Here is a 25,022-nt window from a genome sequence, read left to right as displayed (position 1 = left end):
AGTTTAGGTTTATAATTGAACTTTAATTAATAGATTTTCCCTTATAAGTTGGGTAAAAGTAATATCCTACTAAGTAATAAAATAAATAAAAAAAACTGTAATAATCTTCACCATAGTTTATTGCATGCTACTCATATTACATCGTATATTACACAAATATATTTTTTAATTTTATTATTTGCTTATTAGAAGTCAGTGATGTGGATACCTCTGTTGAGATCACGAGTGATGTCGACGTCTACGTTGTAGTTGTTAATGTTGACGTTGTCACCGATGAAGGTCTGGTCGACCAGGTCGTATTGTCTGAGGACCCAACGGTTCCAACGCGTCTTCATGTCGCAGACTTGCTGCTTGTGGAAGATGACACAGTCGACGAACTTCATGTTAGGAGTGAAGAAAGTTCCGACGTCGATTTCGCGATCCAGAGGGAAACCGAGAGGCATCTTGTCGAGGAGTACCGTTGACCTGAAGTCTACGAGGAGATCCTTACGTGTAACGTCCAACATGGATAAATCAACACCGTCGACCAACTTCAACGGAGTAACGATCACGTACAGCATCATCTTCAGACCACCGGTGCGACCTTTAGGCAGCAGCAACCTCGCCGGGAATCCGGTCATGTAGTTCCTGAGGTCCTTTACCAACATATCCCTGAAGTCGGTGATGGTTTCCACCTTCTTTACTAGATCACGTGTCATCAAACGATCGCGGACGATGTTGTGCATGTCGATGGAGTCCCTTACAATGGTGTTCTTTCCGGTGACCAATTTGTGTAAGAATGAGTCGATTTCCACAAAGTTATGGCGGTTCTTGTTGATATCGATTAGACGACCCAGACCGTCCTCCTTCGGTCCCAGGAACATTCTTACGACGCAGTCCACGGTCTTGTCAGATGTAACGTCTACTACTACCTTGAAGCGTTGGTGATTCAAACGGCGCTTGCGAACAAGGATAGTCATGTCGGATTTGGTCTTCTTCAGCTCATCATTGTTGAGGATAACAGCGTTGGTCATGTCCATTAAATGATCATCGAAGTAGGTGACCAGTTTGTCAACCACGACGTTGTCGATTTTGACGCCAGGGAAAATGAGTTCCTCGCGAGTGTAGCTAGGGAGGCGTTTCTTGAACAAAATTAATAAGTTGCAGAGACGTTTCTGTATTTGATAGAATACGGGATCACGTAGAGCCGTCTGATAGCTGTCAAGAACAGTGGGAACGACGAAGTATCTGTAATAAAAGAATATGTTTTAGTAAATATTCTATCGTATTTTTTGTTATCATCTTTTGTTTTGCAAATTATGTAGATGTATGTTAAAGTTTTATTTTATGTATCGGTAACGTTAACAAGTGGATTAAATAGTGAATATTGAATAATAAGGAATTACTCGTAATTTTCTAATTTATCTGGGTTTTAAGAGTTTTTTGTGACATCAAGTCAACAAAAACAAAAAACAAAAATGTTTAAAAAACTTACTTGTCTGATTCCACGGGGTTGAGACCAATGACAGCCTTCAGTAGGAGTAGTAAGTAACGGTAGGCTTCAACGGATGTCTTGCTGAAGGTGGTTGTGTGCTTGTCGACGACACCGTAGATCAATTTACCAAGAACTTCAATGTCTTCAGGTTTGTGCAGATCCAGTCTCAAGCCGTTAATCTGAAAAATAATATGTTTTTGCTTATGATCAGGGATATATAAGATCACAAATTATTATAAAAACTGTACAATATTTCATTAGTTTATTGAAAGTGTTTTTTTAATTCCTTGGGTTTTTTAATAATAATGATTAAAATTATTTACCTCAACGAATCCTTTGATGATAGCCTCAGTGATGATGTTCTCGTAGACTTTGATGAGCTTAACGATTTGCACGTTCTTGTCAGTGGTGATGATTTTGTTGTTAAGTCTCACGGGCAGTTGGACGCCGTTGTGTAGAAATAACCACGGCCAGTAACCCTTCTTGATGGTCTTGTTGAGATCCAAGCCAACAATATCACCCATCCTGTTGGATATGCGCTCCAAGTTGTATCGGGCCAGGATTTGCTGGTAGATGTAAAGGGTGATTTCCCAGCGTCTCGTCATAACCTTGTTGTTCATGATGTTGTCGTTCATCCAAAAGGGATAGTCGATGTGGAAGTAGTAGTAGTACGTGTTCAGGCCGATATCCTCGGTGAAGTACCTCAACCTGTCCTCGTCGTTGAGTGCGACGCGTTTGTCGAAAACGTTCTCGTCGATGATGTAAGTTCCCTTCTCGGTGACCCTGATTCCGTATAAGTCGCAGAGTTTCTCGTCGAGAAGACCCTTCTTCATCTTGATGAGATACGCTTTCTGGATAACGTCAGCGCGGACAAAGTAGTAGGGGTAGATTTCATAAGGAGGCGGGAGAATGATGCCCTTGCAGTCCTCACGGTGGCGCACGGCCACGGTCAGAGCGTACACGAACATGCCCTCGTTGAGGTTCAGCCTCATCCAGCAGGCGGTCTTGATGAAGGTGTCGAAGTCCTTGGCGAAGTAGAGCATGTGGAACATGTTCATGACTTCCTTGAGTTGACGGTCGATGTGGAGGGTGAACACTTCACCGCGTGGAAGCATACCCACCTTCAGACGGTTAAGGAACCCTTTGACGACTTCTTGTTTCTGAAAAAGCAAAATATTTTTTATAAAACTATAGTTTACAAAATCTTATAATATGTTATTCACTAGAAAACTCCTAACATTCGTGCTTTATATTAAAACGTATAATATCATAATATTATAATATGTCACAATAATTATTGTATTAAATTAGCTTATTAATTAATTAAGTTCTTCTTCGTTAGCAGCTTAAAAATTAGAGAAAGGTGAAAAAATATATTTACCGTGTAAAGTTCAACATTGTTGCGAATGTCGAAGTTAGTTCCAATGTCAATGATGTCCTTGTCGACGAGCGGCTCCAGGATGTTGTTCAACAGCTTGAAGATAAGCAGCTGACGCTGTTTCAGGTCGCCGACTCCGATGACTGAAATAAATGTAAATTGTAAGTCTAGCTACTAAATTACTATGATTTTTTAGTTGTTGGGATTTAACCCATCCGGAAAAAGCATACTGGATTTGGAATACCAAAACACTGAGTCTTTCGTCGGTTGGTTGAAAATGACTGCATAAATAGCTACTGGCTACTGCACAAGATTGGTGGGCGACTTCTCTAACTTTCTAACTGACTAAAATATCATGACAATTATTGCTTGAAAAATTAGAGACCCTGCATAAAATCGGCCCATACAAACTCCTTTTAACACTCACCGACATTTCTGTCGCCGATGTTAGAGTGGGCTGCGGCGATTGCCACGAGCCCCAGCAGTAAGCACAGGATACTCTTCATCGTTCCACTCGCTGGAATGCGCTGAATACACCTTCAGGGGCCTTTTTATACCCAAATCAAGGTAAAGTGACCTGCGATAAAAATGTGACCTAATACATTGTAATGGGGTGAATAACTATTTTTATAAACAAAATTAATGTTATTTATTCTTACATTGTAACAATCGATACAATAGTTACCTATATGAACTATAGAGAACATTATACTTTGATTCGTCGTAAACTAGTTTCTGATAAGCACAATACAATTAATTGCAGTAAGGAATGAGACTGCTAAAAGACAAATCATCTTAAAATTCTCTAACGGCGGTTCCCAATATTTGATCTATCTCTGGTTTGGCCCTACTAGAGATAGGAATAACTCACATTAGACATTAGAGACATATATTTTATGTCAATTGTGAGCTATTCCTATTTCTAGTAGGGCAAAACCAGAGATAGATCAAATATTGGGAACGGCCGTAAGTAACTACTGCGTGACATGTTCAATACTCAAGGACATGATATTTGGCTATTATATTAGATAAAAAAAATATATCACAAAATTATATCAATTAATTACTGAGTAAATGTAGCTTTAAGTTAAATAATTATTTACCCAACGCCCATGGACACCACGTGACACCTGGGCAGGTACCTGGTGTGAAAGTTAGCTAAAATACGTCTTACTTTACTTATTTTCAAGTGGCTAATATTTAAATATAATTTTTTTTTGATGCGCAGGGGAAATACTTTATGGGTTTCCCGGGTTGGGGATGTGCCTCAGTTAAGCTAAAGCACCCCGGGGGTATGTGGGACTTACCCACTAAAACCACCTGCTGTTCGTCTTCAGCCGTATATAGGAGGGATGTCCCAGATCTAACAAAAACAGGACTCCCTCCACGACCGGCCGGTCTACCTCAGAAGGGGTGAACTTCCACAAAATTTAGGGAACGCTTCAGCAAACTGAAGCATTCCCGTCGGCGCCGGCACTGGCTAAGCCGGGGAGGCTTTTATTATTCTTTTGAGCTATTCTTAAAAGGGCTCAGAAGAGATCCACGTTGGAAAAAATTCAAAAAAATTTATGGGGTACTGATTGGAAGAATAAAAATACAAATAGTAAGTTATACAGAATTAGGAATTCAGTTTTTGATAAAGCTCCAACATTATTTCATACTCGAAGAGATCAGACTGTTATCACTAGACTGCGTATTGGTCACACAAATATGACTCATGTACACTTAATTAAAAAGACTGATAAACCATGGATAAACCAAAATGTGAATGCAGAAAGGATCTAACAGTGCTACATCTTTTAGAATAATGTCAATCTCACGTTGATCTTAAATGTGACAAAGGATACATGATACACTATACAGACCATTAATTTTGTTAAGTATTTAAATTTGTATGATAGTATATATTATGTAATCAATAATCATTATTGTAGTGGCTAATGACCTTGGCTGTTAAAAAGCGACTTAAAATAATAGTTAGGGAGGCGAATAGGGGAATTTTCGGTAATACTCGAGCGTGGCAGTTTAAGATTTGAGAGATACCTTGGACCTAATAGAACAACCTTGTAAAGTATTTAGCCCTAGGATAGACGATCAGATTAGTAAAAAAAATCGATAGTCTGAAATACTCGAGCGCGTCAGATTAAGATATTGGGGGTTGATTTTAGTGTTTTAAGACAAAATTTAACTAATCTGACGATAAGTCCTTGACACCGCCGAGTTATAGGGTCGCAAACTTGTAAAAAAAAACCGACCTATGCAAAGAACAAAGTTTTATTTGAAAATATTACCAAAGTATTTTTATTGCATTTTTTACGGTCAACGGACCTCTACATTTCACAAAAAAAATGAAAATTTAAAAATGTTACGTAGTTCCAAAGATAGCAGTCGAACAAAATCCTATTTAGTTTGGCTGTCCGAAAAACAACGTCCCAGCTCCATATGTGTCGTTAACCTCTGTCCGGTGCGGCGCGAACGCAGCACGCGGGGTGGGGGACATCGATAGTTGTGAGCATGTTCTATGGAGAGAAGGACGCGCGCACGCTTCTGCGAAAATTAGCTGCTTACGCATTTATAACTATATTTAATTATTTAAAATGAAACCAACACGCTCGAAACGCATGCTAAATATGCTATTTAACTCGCTTAATGATAATATTAACCGTGTTACGACAAACTCCGCTGGGATAAATAATGGAGAAATCAATATTCCTGGTAAGTAAATTAAACTTTAGTTATTTAGATTAATAGTTGAATTACATACATATATATTGATTATTCTAAAAAAAAAATTGTGATATTTCTTGCATAGATATTTTTTAAATCCAAAATAGTCAGATGCACGGTTCCATATTCAAATAGAACTTTTTTCTATGGAAATATTAGCTTTTATTGAAAAGCATAAAAAAAGGAAATTTCAATTCATTCAGTCTTTAAAAAATTATATTAAATAACATGATAATCAATAACTTTTGTGTATTTTTATATGCTTGTTACTTTATTAGTCGGAAGTTATGTATTAAATATGGGGGCTATATGCAAATGTTACTTTGTTTGAGGGAACTCGTTTTAAAATCGAGAGTTCTATTTGTAAATGAAATCTTGTTCTTGGTTATTATATTAAGATAAGCCTTTGTTCTACTTAAAAACTGTTTATATCTCAATAAATATTTATATTTTTTATATGAAATATTAATATGCAAAAATTTATATCCATTTGCACTTTTTTGTTTTGTTATTTGTAACGATGTTTTATTTTCATACATTTTTGTTTTCAGAAAATGATCCTGAAGCTGCTTCAACGTCGTGTCATCAAGCACGGTCATTTTCTGTTTCACCACTACCGCAGGGGGCTGAAAATATCGATCAAGAGATGCCTGAGGTATGGAACGACGTATTTGGCATACCTGATGGAATAATTCAAGAAAATCAATTATCTTCACTAGGACCTGCATGTAATACTGAAGTACCAACCAGCCCAATACCGCTTTATGATAAAGTTGCGAACCCATTAAATGACCAGATATTCCCATCAACGGCAACACCTGCAATAATAATTAACGACCCAATAACACCATTAACATTCGATGCACCATCCAGCTTTGAAAATTCACCCGTTGTTAGTTTTCGAGATATACTATCTGTTACAACAACGAATGTTATGACTCCTATACCTTCTCCGTTAAATAATCATATTAATTGTAATGACACTTTTTGCGCTGTCCATGATGACGACCACTGGACACAGTCACCATCAAGTGCTCGTACCAAACAGTGATGAGGAATACCCTGCTACACCTGCTACATCTGCTACACCTAAAAAAAAATGTAAGAAACGTTTACGCCGCAAATCTGAGTGGTCAGACGTTAAGCGAAAATGCCTAAAAAATAATGGTAAGAAGCATGTGACCAAAAGAGGTAAAGTAGTTGATGATAAAATCTTGGGAGCTCCATGTCACTGTCGGTATCGCTGTTTTGAAAAAATATCTCACTCTCAAAGATATGATTGTTTTCAAAGGTTCTGGCGTTTAGGAACCCGAGAAAAACAGTGGGATTTTGTAGTTAAATACTCAAAAAAGCAACCAAAGAACATGCGTTTAAATCGAGAAACACCAAACAAACGTCAATTTACGTATAAATATTTTTTACCCATAACACCTACTTCCACCCAGAGTCAGATTGAAAATGTTAACGTCTGTAAAACTATGTTTTTAAATACACTTTCTGTAAGTAGTAAAATAATTAGAACAGCCTGGGAAAAATACGATGGCTGCACTGTTATGGAAGAGGACATGAGAGGACGCCACGCAAATCACCATCGCGTAATAAAGCCTGACACCCTCAGAAGTGTGTGTGACCATGTTCGATCCTTTGTCCCGGTTGAATCCCACTATATTCGGAAATCATCTACTAAACTTTATCTGGACGGCAGTCTCACCATTCCCAAAATGTTTCAGCTATATAAAGATTGGTTTGACAGTTCAATTTACGCTAGCAAGGCAGATACAGTACGCCAATACAGAGATTTAGTTAATCAAAATTTTAATTTAGGATTTTTTATCCCTAAAAAAGACCAGTGTGATGTCTGCCATATTTATCGCAATAAGACAGATCGTACACACGAAGAGGAAGATAGTTATAACAAACATTTACTAAATAAAAATACTGCACGCAAATTTAAAGATGTAGACAAACGTACCGCCGTAGAATCTTGTGGCAAAATCTTATCGGCGGTTTTTGATTTTCAAAAAGTATTGTCATGTCCTCATGGGCAGGTTAGTGTTTTTTATTATAAGCGTAAATTATCTTGTTTAAACTTTACAATTTTTGATATGGGAAATAAAAAGGCTTGTTGTTATATGTGGGATGACAGTCGCAAAGAGAGGTGCTAATGAAGTAGGTAGTTGCTTGCTGGACTTCATAGAGAAAAATGCTCAAAATGGTGTACAGGAATTTCGCTTTTGGTCCGATAACTGCGCCGGACAGAACAAAAACCGTTTCGTTTTTTTTCTTTATACATACTGCGCTAAAAAGTTTAATGTATCAATAAGGCATAGGTTTCTAGAGAAAGGCCATACTCAAAATGAGGGGGACAGTGTACATGCTTTAATAGAACGAGAAGCAGAAAAAAAAACCATTTACACTCCTGACGAATGGCGTTTGCTAGTTCGCTGGGCGAAATGTACAGATTATCCTTATGAAGTCCGAAATATGACACAAAATAAATTTTTTGAACTAAAAATGCATGTCAATAATAAATTTTGGGATAAAAACACAGAAGGAGTTAAAGTGTCGTGGAATAGTTTAAGAGAAGTATTCGTGGATAATTCAGAACCTAACAAGCTGTTGTATAAATATGATCTTAACGAAATAGACTACAAAACGATTTTAATATGCTCTAATACCCGCCGCAATGCCGTTTCTTCTGTACCAATCTTACAGCAAGCTTACAAAAAGCCATTAAATTTATCTGAAGATAAACACAAGGATCTGATAAGTTTACTTGATTCGGGAATTATACCTGCTCAATATGCGAATTATTTCCGATCTCTCCCTTATTCAGGCGACAATAATAACGCTAATGATAATATAAGTAGTGATAGTGAAGAAGACTGATATATTTTGATTACTTTTTTGACCTATAATTTTATAGGTACTTAATTACGTTGTGAAGAAACAATTTTTATTTGTATTTTTAATTATTTTTTGACCTTCAGCTGTGTCATTTATTGATTGCATTTTCTAAGAAGGAGCTAAGCATAATAATAATAATTATGTTAACGTTTTGATCTCATAAAATATATTGATCTCATAAAATAATGTTAATTAGTAAAGATTTTTTAGCAATATTTATAATTTTTATGTCATTTTTATACTACCCTACCTAGCCTACCTACCATACCTACCCTGCCTACCCTTCCTAGCCTACCTACCCTACCTACCAACCCTTCCTACCTTACCTACCCTACCTACTCTACCTACTCTACCTACCCTACCTACTCTACCTACCCTACCTACCCTACCTACCTTACCTACCCTACCTACCCTACCTACCCTACCTACCCTACCTACTCCACTTACCCTACCTACCCTAGCTAAACCGTGCCCCTAAAAATGTCGTGACCCAGGGAAATGCCATTTTTTATAATTATGTACCTAATTAGTTAAAGCTCGTTGATTTTTTAGTTCCTTTGAGATTAGGTAATATCCTAAGATTTTTTTTATATAAAAAATAATGTTATACTTACACGAGATTCAGTGTTATTTTGTTGATTATTATTATAATATAATATTTTATGTAACATGGTGTTATAAAAACGATTAAAAAATTTAATTACCTATGATTATTATGTTGCATACTGTGATTACTTAATAAATGTTTATTTTTTTCATTTCTTTGTGTCTTTTTATGCCCTTTAACAAATAAAACCTCTTAGCGCTCAGAATTTACTAAGAACAAAGTTTTAATTACACTTGGTACCAGCACCTACCAGCACTCTTTCCAAGAACAAGGTTTCATTTGCATATATGACACACATTTGTACAGTGATTTCCGCAAGAAATGGTCATATGTGCATATATAAACTACTATTTTTTAAAATATTGGATTTCAATTTATTGTTTTGATAAGAATCAATGCATAATACTATTATATACGTATTTTAAAAGAATCAAGTATAAAGAACTAGTGGAAAAAAAGCTATAGCTAAATTTGAGTAAGACAAACTTTATATTGCTCTCCTGAAAAGTAGAGAGTTTGCAAATGTGACTTTGTTCTTTGCATAGGTCGAAACGTTAATCCGGCATTCTCGAGCGCGATTTTTTTAATTTTTTATTTTGAAGAATATAATCTAAAAGTTACTAAAAATACAAAATCTGCCGGTTTCCTCATGACCGGAAGTGTGGAGGAGCCATTTCGTCTTCCGAAAAACGCGTTGCGGCATAATATAAGTCGCGAACAATACATTTTACAAAAAAAAGTTTAAATAAACAAAAAAGGTAATTTTATTTTACACAAAAAAGGTCTCTTTACATTTTTGTCCAAAGTTAAACTTTTTGACTTGAAGCATCATAAAAACTCAAACTCCCGGTTTTTTGAGTATATATCTCGAAAACTGAGGGTGTTGAAAAAATTGATATGAAATAACGATGATTAAATTATGTGACTTTTGTTATATCTCATTTTTTTTTTCTAAAGCTTCTCGACAATATTCGTGGACTCGGAAAAAGTTACGCGTATCTGTATTATTAACATGTACATATGTATATTATTCAATAGCTTGTTGATCCTCAAATTGTTTTTTGGACGTATCGTAAGCAAAACGAAGTAAAGAATTGAAGCAAAAAAAAGAAACCAAAAAACCTTTCCGGTCAGATTAAGAGAACATAAGAGAGTATTTCAAAAAAATTTTTTTTTTGCATTTTCAAAAATTCATCGTAACTTATCGTCACGCCGAAATCGCCATTTTTTTTAAAGGGAGCTTCCTTGGGGCCCACTTAATACCCCTTCCGAAATCTGACGCGCTCGAGTAAATTTTTTTTTTGCATTTTTGACTACTTTATATGCCACCACGCAAACCGGCAGATTAGTATACCGATGTTATCAGAGGCACATGGGGCATACGTAGTATGAATATCTGACGCGCTCGAGAATGCCCAAGTAACTGTTTTTTTTACATTTTTGAAAAACCGTACACGCCAAACCCACCGCTAAAATGGTTTTTACCATACGAGCTTTTCTTTTCGAAATTATTTTATCTTTTGATTTTGATAAGTCTCGACGGCGCCGTTGAATTACGCCATTTAGCTACCTCGCCTTCCTAACTATAAATTAGCTTAGAACAAACCTACGCGTCAGTGACGGAGCGTCAAGTTGTCAAATGTGTTTTTTGTATACAAAACACACATATTTTGACAACTTGACGCTCCGCTTCGCGGTCGCTAATTTTAATTAAATTAGGTAAATCTCACATTAACCTAATTTGAATTTGGAATTGTCTTCTGTAAAATTATAACTTTTTAATGATACCGAAATCATATATATATATGATTTCGGTACATATTTCGGTATCATTAAAAAGTTATAACTTTTTAATGATACCGAAATCATATGACTGATTGACATAATCACTGATTGACATAGTGATCTATCAACGCACAGCCCAAACCACTGGACGGATCGGGCTGAAATTTGGCATGCAGGTAGATGTTATAAGTTATAACGTAGGCATCCGCTAAGAAAGTATTTTGATTAATTCCAACCCCAAGAGGTTCAAATGAAAGTTTGTATATAATAATACTTCTTAATGCGAGCGAAGCCGCGGGCAAAAGCTCGTTATTTTATATATTTTAACACGATGGCGGTTTTCTAGTTTTTAATTACAGCTACATTTCACCGCAAATAATTTCATTAGTGTGAAGAAGAACTCAGCTTAGTTTTTATTAAGTTGTCAGCACGAAGAATATAACTTATTGCACAAGTCATTGTTATATTAGGCTTGGGGTGCTATCGAATAAGAGATGTGAGAGGTTAAGGTATGAATTGAAGCAGACATAACCAAAAAAGTTAAATCTATGCGAGTAAAAATCCATTCTTTCGTTTTTAGGGTTCCGTACCCAAAGGGGAAAAAACGGGACCTTATTACTAAGACTTCGTTGTCTGTCTGTCTGTCCCTCTGTTCGTTTGTTCGTCTGTCTGTCCCTGGCTGTCTGTATGTCGCCAGGCTGTATCTCAAGAACCGCTACAGCTAGACTTCTGAAATATTTACAGATTGTGTATATCTGTTGCCCCTATAACAACAAATACAAAAAACAAAATAATATTCATATTTAAGGGGGGCTCCCATACAACAAACGTAATTTTTTTGGCCTTTTTTGCTCAATATCAATAATGGCAACAGGTAGGCACTTGAAATTTTCACAGAGACCTTAAATATATGTATACTTTAACAATTAATAATATCATATCTTTAAACAAGCAATTCTTGTATATATGTATATATATAATTGGTATCTCGGAATCGGCTCCAACGATTTTAATGAAATTTAGTATAAGTATAGGGGGTTTTATCGAATACCGAGAAAAGCTCGGTCAAATAGCTAGTAATATTTAAGTAAAATAAAAATTCAGGTGAGGCTCCCATACAAATCACAATTTTTGGCCTATTTTTGCTCTATTACCGCGGTTGCTCTATAAAGGGTTCGTGCGTGAATCCGACTGGCACTTGGTCGATTTTTAATTTTGCTAACGAGGTTAAGGTTAAATTATTTAATGCATTAGAAGCATTAAATCATAAAACTGTCTTTTCTATTCTTCAGTGAAAATATCTATACTAATATAATATATTATGTATATAGTATCTAAGATAGGTACAGGTAGATAGGCACTTGGTCGATTTTTAATTTTGCTAACGAGGTTAAGGTTAAATTATTTAATGCATTAGAAGCATTAAATCATAAAACTGTCTTTTCTATTCTTCAGTGAAAATATCTATACTAATATAATATATTATGTATATAGTATCTAAGATAGGTACCCTACACTCTACAGCTATATAAGGTATAATAAATATTATTTACGTCTTGACTAGGCAAAATTTACACAGACAAGTTAAAATGTGAGTAAATTTTTCATGTTAGGTTTGAGGAATCAAGAGCGTGTTCATAATATTAATAAATTATGTATTTGTAAAGTTTTTATTTTATTTTGTTTGGTATGCAAGCGGCAAAGCTTAATAATAGATTAAGAAAACCTAAAATCATCGTTCTTACTTTTACCAAAACGAAGTGGACGTAGACGATTCTGCACGACTAGAAATAGTTTCTAAAATCATTTTGTGATTAAATATTTCAAAATGCTTGTTAAAATGTATTTTAGAAATTTATTCCTTCAAAGTTTAGCAGGGTTTAAATGATCATTATCCATGGTTCTAATGAAAGCGTTAATTACTGAATAATTTAGTGGTATTCCTTACTAATACTTTGCTATTTTATTTTAACATCGTCTCGTATTTAGACTATTAGACAGAAGTACATCAAGACCTAAGATATTTGACCACTAAAAATAATAATTTTACTAATGTTACATAATTACTTAAGTTAAATTATAGTATTGAGAGGGTAAGTTTCAAATAAAAAACTTTGAAATGTATTCATTCGCTATTTATTTATTGATGCATTTCTTAAACAGTTATATTTTTTACTTTTTATATGTCAACGATGTTAGAGTTCTTGTAGAGTTTGTTGTTGACGTCGACTTCGACGTTGAAGTCGTCGTTGATGACGGTGGTCATGTCGACTAGGTCGTAGTCTCTTAAGACCCAGCGGTTCCAGCGAGTCTTCATGTCGCAGACCTGGGGCTTGTGGAAGATGTTCACATCGACGAACTTCATGTTAGGCGTGTTGAATCTGACGAGGTCGATTTGACGGTCAAGAGGGAATCCAAGGGGCATCTTATCGAGGAGGACAGTAGACCTGTAGTCCACGGTGAGGCCTTGACGAGTCGTGTCGAGCAAGTTGACATCGACGCCGTCTACAAGTTTCAACGGGGTGACGATCACGTACAGCATCATCTTCATACCGCCGATGTGACCCTTAGGCAGGATCAACCTTGCGGGGAATCCTGTCATATAGTTCTTCAAGTCCTTCATCAACAGATCTCTGACGTCGGTAATGGTGTCGATCTTCTTGAGGAGATCGCGCGTCATCATGCGGTCGCGGACGATGTTGTGCATGTCGATTGAGTTTCTGACGATTGTGTTCTTGCCGGTGTTCAGTTTGTACAGGAACGAGTCGATCTCTACGAAGTTCAATCGGTTCTTGTTGATGTCGATGAGGCGGCCCAGAGTATCCTGCTTGGGTCCCAGGAAGATTCTCACCACGCTGTCTACGGTCTTGTCTGACAGTACATCGATGACCACTTTGAAGGGTTTGTGGTTCAGGCGGCGTTTGCGTACTAAAACTGTCATTTCAGACTTAGTAGTCATTTGCTCGTCTTTGTTCAGAATAAGAGCGTTCGTCATGTCCATTATATGGTCATCAAAGAAAGTCTCCAGTTTGTCGACGACGACGTTGTCGATCTTCAGTCCAGGGAACGTCAGCTCATCGCGAGTGTAGCACGGCAGGCGTTTCTTGAACAGGATCAACAAGTTGCAGAGACGCTTTTGTAGCTGGTAGAATACGGGGTCACGTAATGTAGTCTGGAAGTTGTCAAGAACGGTAGGCACGACGAAGTATCTGTAACAGATGAAACAAATTTAAACATGTAATATACAACATAAAAATAAGGTTATAATGGTCTGAATTAAAAATATTGAGATTTTGTCCATGTGACAGCTATTTATACTTGTGCCTATTCAATATATCTATCTCAATTTTAGCTCACTTGTCATTGTGGATGGTGTTAACTCCAACGACGTCCTTCAGCAAGATCAAAAGGTATCTGTAAGCTTCTACAGTAACAGTGCTTAGGTTATTTTTGTCTTCGATCATTCCAAAGATAAGTTTTCCAAGTACTTCTACATCTTCAGCTTTCACCAGGTCTAGTCTGACACCGTTGATCTAAAATAGTAAGAAAAAATTAGTATATTAATTGATCATCTTATTATTTATATTTCAATAATAAATTAATGTTTTACTCTTAGGAAGGTTAGATAAGTCAGCTTACTTCAACGAATCCCTTGATGATAGCTCCTGTAATTATGTCTTCGTATACTTTGACAAGATGGATAACATCAGTGTTCTTCTCATGGGTGATGATGTGGTTGTTCAACCTCACTGGTAGTTGAACACCGTTGTGCAGGAGCATCCATGGCCAGTATCCTTTCTTGACGATCGTGTTCAAATCCAATTGGTCGATTTCCCCAAGGTTGTTGGACAAGCGCTCCAAGTGGTAACGAGCAAGAATTTGCTGGTTGATGTAGAGGGTAAGCTCCCAGCGTCTTGTAAGAAGTTTGTTATTAACGATGGTGTCCTTCATCCAGAATGGATAGTCGACATGGAAGTAGTAGTAATATGTGTTTAGACCGATATCTTCAGTGAAGTATCTGAGTCTGTCCTCCTTGTTCAACACCACACGGCGGTCAAAGACATTCTCGTCGATTATGTAAACTTCTTTGTCGGTTTTCTTGATTCCGTATAAGTCGCAGAGTTTCTTGTCCAGGAGACCTTTCTTCATTTTCAGGAGGTACGCTTTCTGGATGACATCGGCGCGAACGAAGAAGTATGGGTAGATTTCGTAAGGAGGTGGCAGGATGATTCCCTTGCAGTCGTTGCGGTGTCTGACGGCTACAGTCAGGGCATAGACGAACATGCCTTCGTTAAGGTTGAGGCGCATCCAGCAGGCTGTCTTGACGAAAGTGTCGAAGTCCTTTGCAAAGTAAAGTACGTGGAAGGCACTGATTACTTCCTTCAGTTGACGGTCGATGGTTAAAGTGAACACCTCTCCACGTGGTAGCATACCAAGCTTCAGGTGCTTGATGAATTCTTTGACTACTTCAGGTTTCTGTAAAGTTAAATAAATATTTGAGTAGAATGAAAACATTTATAATGTCTTTACATTATTCAGCATTATAACAGCCTATCTTACCGTGAACAAATTAATGTTCCGTTCAATGTCGAAGTTAGTTCCTACATCTTTGATATCCTTGTCGACGAGCGGCTCCAAGATGTTGTTCAGCAACTTTAGAATTATAATCTGACGTTGCTTGATGTCGCTTACTCCTAAAAATATAAAGGCATCCAAGTTAAAAAAAATTTTTTTGAAGAAAACAAGGCTGACAATTTCAGGAAGGTAAATCTCAGGGATGGACAGTTAGGCATAGATAAAAAGTTCTTTATGACAGCAAAAGCTACGGTTTCCACAAAATACTGTGCGCAGCGGGCTTTATTTAAAATTCTAGGCATCCATTACACGCTCATGCAAGCGACAGTCAATTCCGTCAATCATGAATTATGTTTGACTGATGGACTGACGAATGGGATTAGACGGTCACTCAATTCTCTTCAGTTTTATGCCAGTCAAAGCCAAAATTTTCAAAGGTGTACGTTTCTAATTTTTTTCCTATTTTGTCAGATGTGACAACACTCACTTAAAAATTCATGACTGATGGTTGCATGAAGCAAAAATCAATATATCCAGATTTTCGTCAATCAACTTCATGTAACCGTCTGCCACGCTCTTACACGGTAGGTTATCCATCAGTTACAGCCATGACTATGGTAAAACTGACAGCAAAACCTACCGTGTAATGGATGCCTGAGGAATTTAGTTTATAAAGCTAATTCTTACCATTATTAGTGTTTACTATGTTATCCTCAAGAATACCAGAGGCTGCAGCAAAAGCTGAGAGCCCTAACACCAGACACAAGACCTTCATTGTTCCACCACTTCGCTGCACTACGACTCACTCTGCTATACCTCCCTTATATATACCTCCCTCAGCTGTTTATGAGATAAAGGTACAGGTATGCAACATTGTAAGGAGTCAAAAGTTATCGATTTTTATAAGTCAACATTCGCTAACAATGTATTTATCGAAGAGAAAGTGTATTAATTATTCGAAAGTTCTATGAAATGTTAAAAAAATTTGCATCAAATTCCTATGTGAGGCTTATGGGGCTAAATTTTACGACATGAAAGCCTACGTTGTATAGGCTACGTTGTAATTATTTTTCTCTTATCGCCAACAAATTTTTCATGTTCACTAATATACTTAACTAAGACCACCTAGATTTTTTACTAATGGCATGGTAGTACATAACTAGTAAGATTTTTATAGTCTTCCGTGGTATAGTCACGGTAAACTTGTTGTTATTTATCCACAATGAGTAGAAGTCATCATTAAGTTCAATGACATTACCAGGGAATGCTCAACCCTGCCTTACCACACCCTTCTTTGCTTCACCTTTTTTCAATGTAATTTAACCTTATTACCACAACTTTGTCAATATAACTTTTGCCTGCAGCTTCACCCACGTTAAGTTGAGGTTAAAATGATAATATTATCTTGATTTATAGCTTGACAATAATAATTAATGGATTATTGTTTTAATGAAAACAATTTTCAAAATGTTTCGGTACTTATATTGATAGATCATTATTTATGGCGATACAGTCTAGCAAACCTTCTTTTACTTAAGCATAAATCGGTCAATTATAATGTTTATTCAATTTACATAAAATACGCCCAACGCGTCTGTCTGTCCGTTTGTTCACGATAATTTCAATAACTGTTTAATAGATTTTCGCACACACCTCTTAACGATAAAATACAGTAGTCCCAAAATAATATTTTTCACGAATGATAAAATCAGCGTTATTTAATTTTGATAGTCTTATCAAAATTAAATAACGCTGATTCCGTTAATAGGCCCCTGTTTGCTGTCTAGGTCAAAGAAACTCATACAGAGGGTGCATAATGCATGTGCCAGGTACTGTTGTTCAATCCCTCCAGGCGCTCACGTAAAGGCCATACACGGGACGATTATTGTAACGATTTATCTCCTCGATGTTAAAATCGAACGACAAATTGTACGTGTGTAGCAACATCGCAAACGATTTTACGTTCAAAAGATCGATTGGACGATTTTCTTGACGATCGATTGAAGACGATCGATTGAAATGACAAATTGTCCCGTGTATGGGCACCTTAACACCGTACATCCGGCTTACGCTGGCTGCGTATGGACTACCGTTATAGACAACTGCATTAGCAACTCTTTTGTTTAATGTAGTGAAACTCAAAGTACCACCTTACCTTTACAGTAAACTGCAGTGGGCAAATGAGAAGCAGTCAAGTATAAATACTAGGGGGTCGAGTTACTTGTTGATTTTTCAACTACATCATACCGCCACGCTGCCTTTAGAGGAAGTTTTAGGTATGTCGCGAGTAAAGTAAGTAGTAAATCATAGCGTACGGTACTATACTTACGTAGAATAACACACCTGCATATTATTCTACGTATCTTATTAGTTATTAAAATTTGTTAACAGTCACACATACAAAATATAATATCAACTGCAGATAATTTTAAATAATACAACAGAATAGATAATAGTACAAGTACAATACTTACATTTAAAAATATTATCGAAGCAACTTTAACTTCTCAGAAGTAATGTCAAATGTGTGCCTTACGCTCTAGAGTTAAGGTTGAATTTGTTATGTTCAATTTTTGTGACATTGGTGACCCTGTCGTGGTAATGATGATGATGATGATGAATGTAATTTACATAGTAGCATATTATGCTTTCAGTTCTTAAAATAAGGAATAGGAGTTCTCTTAGTATCTTCGGAACCATAGTATACCTCGGTGCAAACTCTTGCGTTTTGGTAGCATATGCTTAGGATGCTTCTCATAAAACCAAAATCACCATATGTTTCCATATAAATTTTGAAGAGTTCCCTCGATTACTCATGGTTCCCAACATCAGATCTCCACTCTTGTGAAAATGGGACCTAATTGGAGTGAAACCTCATACAACAAAATGAAAATTTCGAAAATCGGTTCACAAACGGCGGAGTAATCGTTGAACAATTACTCCGCCGTTTGTGTATCAACAGTACACAAATGAAAATAAAAAAATATATAATATATCCACAGCCGAACATATAACCTCCTCCTTTTTGGAAGTCGGTTAAAAATAAATATAAAATATGTCGGCACGTGCCACACGTTGACAATTTAATCTCATAGAAATCATGTTCAATCATGCTTGTGTAAGTGTATACGTACACATATTTTTACACACAGATGAAACCAATTTCGGTTTCGTTTGACAGCTCTAGATTGTTGCTCTATTCCGCTAGGTATATTAACTTTATCGTTTTGCCCCTTGTGTGTTTAATAAAGATGTTTTTATTTTTTACTTATTATTTATTTATTCATGATTTGTATGAAAAGATATTTACGCGGCAGAAATTCTGCGACTCACGACTCACAAATTTAAGCTCGTTTGGCTTTTCCCTTAGGGGTTTTTTTCTCTACCTTGGATAACGTTATAGTAAGGATCCCTAATCTTTTCTAGCAATAAATATAGCCTGTTACTCAGGGTGAATGTAGCTTTCGAATGGTAAAATATTTTTTTAAAACTGCTCAGGAGTTTTTGATTTTATTTATTACGTAAACATAATATTATTATAATATTACACACATAAATTCAAATCTTTCTTCTTTATAATAGTAGTGTAGAATGTAAATTCTAGTAGTAGTGTAGATTAGTATATTAGTATACCCGCGGGCAAAGGCGAGGGGTGCAAAGGAGGGCCGCAAGGCTGAAAATCTTCGACTCGACAGGGACGAGAGCAGGAGGTGCGACGAGGAGGGCTTCGTTCTGGTGGAGAGCACCTTATGTGGCCGAGCTGCGCCTGCGAAGCGAGGTGCCCGCGACGCCGCTCTACGTGTCGCGCCTGCAGTGGTCCATGACGGTCGAAGACGTCGTAAACTACATCCGCGAGAAGACCACCTACACCTTGAGGGTGGAGCGTCTGCACTCTCGCCACAAAGTGAATTTCAGTTCCTTTGTGGTGAGAGTGCCGACTCAAGTTTTATCCATCTTCGAGGTGGAGGAGTTCTGGCCCGCCGGTGTAGTTTACCGGAGGTTCCGGGGGAGGCTCCCGAACGAAGCGCGCATCACGTCGCCGAAAGATACTTTACGTGATAAAGTGTAGTGTGATTGTGTGTGTGAATGTGTACATAATATATATTGGGATAAAATTGTTAGGCGTGCATCTGTTGTCTGATTGCCATAACACAAGTTTTTACTTAGCATGGGACTAGACGACGTGATGTACGTTACCTAGCTTTTATACTATTGTATATTATTGTATGCTTAATAAAGAATTTGAATTTGAATAAATCTCAGTATTTATAATTTATGTTGGGATTTGGTAGTTTTTAATTGTTTAGGGTGGATATCTAAATCTATATATTAATACGTGAGCCAAAAACTTTGTATCCCTTTTGACGAAAAGTGGGGAAACGTAGGTGAATGAAATTTTGTACAGTGATAGTTTATATGGTACCTAATATTATTTTGAAATTATGCTTATTATCATACATTTTTTTAACAAATAAAACATTACGCACACTACAACAGACACACTAGAAAAAAATGACAGATTTTTGAGTGACAAGCCTATACATACGAATTATACTCTTTTATTTATGGTTGAAGTCTGTTGACAACAAGGTGACAAATTAAAAATGGATTATATATTTTTTAATTGAATCTTAGATACTATTAGACAATGCTTACACGGCCAGTCTGAGATCAGCTGAGTCCCAGAGACATGAGTTGTAAAAAATATGATAAAGTCAATATTTTTTTACAAAATATAGGTAGTAGTCCTAATGTTATTGAAACTAAGGTCGAATTTCGACCATTGGGCGATCTCTAGTGATAATAAATGAAGGCAACTTGTCCTACTGAGATTGTGATCTGTATATACAAGTAGCTAGACTACTGAGTACTGACTATCTTGTAAAATGTAAATAGTAACACTGACTTATATTTTCTTACATATTTCAGATAATTTTACTGTCGGAAAAAAAAAAGTTCTGGGGCAAAAAAAAGTGGCTAGCAAAAATTATTAGCGACACTAAGCCTTTTCCGCTTTTAATTTTTTTTTTACATTAATTGAACGACTAACACACTTAGAATTTACAAACAGGCTAGCGATACCTTAATATTACTCAGTTATAAACGACATACTATCAGAATCATAAAGCCCTTATATTTTGAAAAATTCTATAGAATAGAATAGAATCTAGGAGAATATCTATAGAATAGAATAGAAGCGAGAAAAACAATATCACATTTTCATTCATGTTTCAATATGAGAAAATTTTTTATTTACTTAGGTAGTCACTACTCATTAATATTGAAAGACTAGTTATAAAAATATTTTATGGATCGTAAAATGAAAGTTATATTTTAAAGCGAAATTGCTATGCTGTTGATAATCATAAAATATCTTATTCAATCTCTTTTATCATTCAAGAGGCTGCATTTTCCACAACTTTGTTACTGTCGGTATTGTATATCGGTGAATGGAAGAAATGCGGAAACATTTGTATTATTTAGATGGGAATATCTCGGATTAAATTTTTATTACTTCTTGTTACAAAGACTTAGCAGATAACAATTTTCTTGTTTATGCTTTTAGAATAGCATTTATTTACTAGAATGTGAAGGGCTATTGTGAATAAAATAAATTGAATATAATAAAAGTTTTTTTTTTATATTTCAAAAATTCATTAACATTTCAACTTTGCTTGTATACTACGGATATTTCAGAAGTCAGTATTCGGTCGTTTTGGGGAAGATGTCAACGAAGTAGTTGTTCTCCATGACTGTGCCGGTTCTGTCGATCAGGTCGTAGTTCTTGAGCACCCATCTGTTCCAGCGGGTCTTCATGTCGCACACCTGGTTCTTGTGGAAGATCGTCACATCGACGAACTTCATGTTGGGTGTGAAGAATTTGGACACGTCGATCATGCGGTCGAAGGGGAAGCCGAGGGGCATCTTGTCGAGGAGCATGCTAGACCTGAAGTCTACGACAAACTCTCTGCGGTCGGCGTCGAAGATTTCCGCGTCAATGTTGTCGATGAGCTTCAGCGGAGACACGATGACGTACAGCATCATGTTCATGCCACCAACGGTACCCTTGGGCAGAAGCAGCCTGGTGGGGAACCCGGTCATGTAGTTTCTGAGATCTTTCATGAAGAAGTCCTTCACGTCGGTGGTGCTTTGGAACTTGTTCCAGATGTTGTAAGTCATCATTCTGTCACCGATGAGGTTGTGCATGTCCATGGACTTCCTGACGATGAAGTTCTTGCCGGTCACGAGTTTGTACATGAAGGAGTCGAGTTCCACGAAGTTGAATCTGTTCTCGTTGATGTCGAAGAGACGTCCCGTGTGGTCCTCTTTAGGTCCCAGGAACAGCCTGACAACACAGTCGACTTGCTTGTCCGACTCGATTTCGAATTTGACCTCGAATGGTTGATGATTCAGGCGGCGTTTGCGGGCGAAGAATACCATGTCAGGAGTTGCCTTCTTGAGTTCATTATCGTTGTAGGTAACAGCGTTAGTCATGTCCATGAGGTAGTCATCGAAGTATGTGACAAGTTTATCAACGACGACGTTCTCAACTTTCACGCCTGGGAAGTACAGGTCTTCGTGGGTGTAGCTTGGGAGACGGTTCTTGAAGATCATCACGAAGTAGAAGAGACGTTTCTGCAGCTGGTAGAAGACTGGATCACGGAGGGCGGTCTGGTAGTTGTCAAGCACAGATGGTACAACGAAGTATCTGGAATTAATTTAAAAAAGAAAAGTTTATGACAAAATAGTAATACTGTTTTTAAGTTAGGTATATAAGTAGCAAGTTAGATATTATGAAATTAGAATGTGTGCCTAAAAGAATTAAGAACCTTTCTTTATAAAAATTATCGTAAAATTGAACTGCGAGAAAATGCGATAACTTTTTCTTTTTACATAGTTTCTTAAAGATTATCAGTTATGTCTTTCCCTGGCATGGACAATGTATTAAAGTAATACCAGGTTTTACAGTTATAAATTGTAACATTTGATTCACAAGAAACTTACTTGTCGGAGGTTACTGTGTTGAGTCCAATGACTGACTTCATCAAGACGAGTAAGTAGCGGTAGGCGTGGATTTGGTACTTGGTTAGATCAGTCTTCTCAACGGCACCATAGATAAGTTTACCCAAGTGTTCGATGTCCTCTTCCTTGTTCAGTTCATACCTGAATCCATTGATCTAAAATAACAAAAGATATTATAATAATGAATTGTTTCACGTTTCTTAGTAAAATTAACTATGCATAATGTTGTAACTTGCAATGTAATATTTTTTAACATAGACATAAAACTAACCTCAATGTATCCCTTAACGACAGCCTCGGTAATTATGTTCTCGTAATCCTTGGCCAGTTTCATGACTCCAACGTTGTAGTTTCCGATGAAGTTGAAGTTGTTCATCCTGACGGGCAATTGTACTCCGTTGTGCAGGATCAACCACGGCCAGTAGCCCTTCATGATGGTCGTGTCCCACGAGAAGGTGGTGATTTCTCCTAAGCCGTTGGACAATCTCTCCATGTAGTACCTGGCGAGGATCTGCTGGTACACGTACAGAGTCAGCTCCCAGCGTCTGAACATAACCTTGTTGTTGACCTGCTCGCCCATCCAGAAGGGATAATCGATGTGGAAGTAGTAGTAGTAGGTGTTTAGGTCGATGTCCTCGGTGAAGTATCTCAGACGGTCCTCCTCGTTGAGATGAACACGGGTGTCGTAAACATTCTCGTCGATGATGTAGACTTTCTTGTCGGTGACCTTGATGCCGTAGAAGTCACACAGCTTGTGGTCAACGAGACCCTTCTTCATTTTAAGTAAGTACGCCTTTTGGATAACGTCACCGCGGACGAAGTAGTAGGGGTAGATTTCGTACGGAGGAGGCAGGATGATGCCCTTGCAGTCATCGCGGTGTCTTACAGCTACGGTGAGAGCATATACGAACATGCCCTCGTTCAGGTACAGTCTCATCCAGCAGGCGGTCTTGATGAAGGTTTCGAAGTCCTTGGCGTAGTACAGCATGTGGAACATCGAGATGACCTCCTTCATTTGGCGGTCGATGTGCAGGGTGAAAATTTCACCACGGGGCAAGAAACCGAACTTCAGGTTTTTGACAAAAGTCTTGACGACTTCGGGCTTCTGCAAAGAAAAAAACGTCGTTAAAGAATTTCTCTATAAATTGACAAATTGACATCTATATATATATAAATGGATCTTCAGTTATGTTAGTAACGCTAACACTCGAAAACGGCTGAACAGATTAGGCTAATTTTAGTCTTAAAATATACGTAGAAATCCAGGGAAGGACTTAAAGTGACACGAAGTTCACCGGGACAGCTAGTTATAATATATTTTTATTAAAATGTCTTACAGTGTAAAAGTCCACTTTGTCTTCAAACTTGATGTCCTTGCCGATTTCTTCGATTTCCTTGTACATGACTGGCTGCATGACATTGTTGAGCAGTTTGAAGATGAACTCCTGCTTATGTTTGATGTCATTGAAAACTGCAAAAGAAGAAAACTTATAAAATCTACGAAGAATACACTTATATTTAATTTAAAACTTCTAAGCAAGACGCGCTTTTAAATTTATTAAGGAATATAAATATTACTTCTTTACATTGTATGAAATAAGTTTAGAATGCTCTTGGGAGTCATAACACACTTTAGTAGAGCTCTTAATTAGATACTTTGTTAGGGAGTCACTTGATGATGACTATGTGGTTGGTAAAGGTTTCTGTTTACAATACCACATACCAAAATTTCTTATGCTTTAAAATGAATTAAAATTGAGTAAATATAAAAGTAGCGGTCAGTTAATTCGAATCTAAGGTCTTTACAAATTTAATAAAATAAGAAAAGTGAACCTCAACCTACATCAGAATATTACACGCTTGCCTAACACTATCAGTTAGGTACCACCTACCAACAACTATTAAAGTTTCAACTTTGCATGCAATCAGTTCAAAACTCGAGTAACTTAGAAATTAGCTTGAGACCACCAGCAAAAAGTATTCTTATTTACGTCAAACGTTGTATATTATGTTCATTTAAACTTTCATGAGAATATAATTATTTAATATGAAACTGGATCTAACAAGGAATGAAGGTATCTATTGTTTTAAATACCTAGTTGAATAGGGGAACAGGTTGTAATAAGAAACTTAAAATCCCAAGTCAAAGTGAGGACCCAGAACCGGTGTGAAGTATCGAATCGAACAAGGAACGAAGCATTAAAGTTGCATTAGAACAGTAGAATCGGGAAACAGGTTTAAAAAGTATGGTACTATATTCTTACCCAGGTTGGTGAATTCGCCATCTGGCCGGGCTACGGCCGCAGCCGCCAACGCCAAGATCAGACACGCTATACCCTTCATACTGACGGTTCAGTTGAACTGTACCCATACCTCCTATTCCCCCAATATTTATACTCGTTGAACTAGCTATCGTATCGAAAATGTTATTATTTTCATCTTGTATAAAAACATCTTATCTCGCGCTTCTCTCATGTAAATATTTTTAATTATGTACCTGTGTTTTTAGCATTTTGTTGCCTTTAGGATATTTTGTTTCAGCTTTA

At 36.9% G+C, this 25,022-nt stretch overlaps 3 protein-coding genes across 3 annotated transcripts; 1 reads left to right on the top strand and 2 right to left on the bottom strand.

Annotated features, from left to right (window-relative positions):
* Positions 1-98: 98 nt before the first annotated feature.
* LOC121735663 (basic juvenile hormone-suppressible protein 2-like) lies at positions 99-3,358 on the bottom strand. Its single transcript, XM_042126565.1, has 5 exons — positions 3,280-3,358; positions 2,856-2,995; positions 1,798-2,634; positions 1,475-1,653; positions 99-1,227 (listed from the first exon to the last, which is right to left on the bottom strand). The coding sequence occupies exons 1-5, from the start codon at positions 3,356-3,358 to the stop codon at positions 186-188; spliced, it is 2,277 nt and encodes a 758-aa protein (XP_041982499.1). The 3' UTR covers positions 99-185.
* Positions 3,359-6,580: 3,222 nt separating this feature from the next.
* On the top strand, positions 6,581-7,744 carry LOC121735662. Its single transcript, XM_042126564.1, has one exon. The coding sequence runs from the start codon at positions 6,581-6,583 to the stop codon at positions 7,742-7,744; it is 1,164 nt and encodes a 387-aa protein (XP_041982498.1).
* Positions 7,745-13,057: 5,313 nt separating this feature from the next.
* LOC121735661 (basic juvenile hormone-suppressible protein 2-like) lies at positions 13,058-24,819 on the bottom strand. The gene is made up of 10 exons (XM_042126563.1): positions 24,741-24,819; positions 23,814-23,947; positions 22,748-23,581; positions 22,459-22,631; positions 21,169-22,162; positions 16,141-16,243; positions 15,439-15,572; positions 14,518-15,354; positions 14,236-14,411; positions 13,058-14,087 (listed from the first exon to the last, which is right to left on the bottom strand). Exons 1-10 carry the CDS (start codon positions 24,817-24,819, stop codon positions 13,058-13,060), a joined length of 4,494 nt encoding a protein of 1,497 aa, XP_041982497.1.
* Positions 24,820-25,022: the final 203 nt, after the last annotated feature.

Source organism: Aricia agestis, chromosome 17 (assembly GCF_905147365.1).
Source record: "Aricia agestis chromosome 17, ilAriAges1.1, whole genome shotgun sequence".
NCBI lineage: Eukaryota > Metazoa > Arthropoda > Insecta > Lepidoptera > Lycaenidae > Aricia > Aricia agestis.
The sequence above is the reverse complement of the archived record's forward strand: the minus strand, read 5'-3'. Positions and strand labels throughout refer to the sequence as shown.

What these genes read in the sequence shown, in the direction of transcription:
- LOC121735663 (XM_042126565.1), bottom strand. Translation starts at nt 3,358, where the DNA reads ATGAAGAGTATCCTGTGCTTACTGCTGGGGCTCGTGGCAATCGCCGCA. An exon ending in CATCGGCGACAGAAATGTCG is followed by an intron (nt 2,996 to 3,279) that starts GTGAGTGTTAAA and finishes CATTTATTTCAG; the next exon opens with TCATCGGAGTCGGCGACCTG. An exon ending in AACCCCGTGGAATCAGACAA is followed by an intron (nt 1,228 to 1,474) that starts GTAAGTTTTTTA and finishes CTTTTATTACAG; the next exon opens with ATACTTCGTCGTTCCCACTG.
- LOC121735662 (XM_042126564.1), top strand. Translation starts at nt 6,581, where the DNA reads ATGACGACCACTGGACACAGTCACCATCAAGTGCTCGTACCAAACAGT.
- LOC121735661 (XM_042126563.1), bottom strand. Translation starts at nt 24,819, where the DNA reads ATGAAGGGTATAGCGTGTCTGATCTTGGCGTTGGCGGCTGCGGCCGTA. An exon ending in AACACAGTAACCTCCGACAA is followed by an intron (nt 22,163 to 22,458) that starts GTAAGTTTCTTG and finishes AATTAATTCCAG; the next exon opens with ATACTTCGTTGTACCATCTG. An exon ending in TCGTTGACATCTTCCCCAAA is followed by an intron (nt 16,244 to 21,168) that starts ACGACCGAATAC and finishes GTCGTAGTGCAG; the next exon opens with CGAAGTGGTGGAACAATGAA.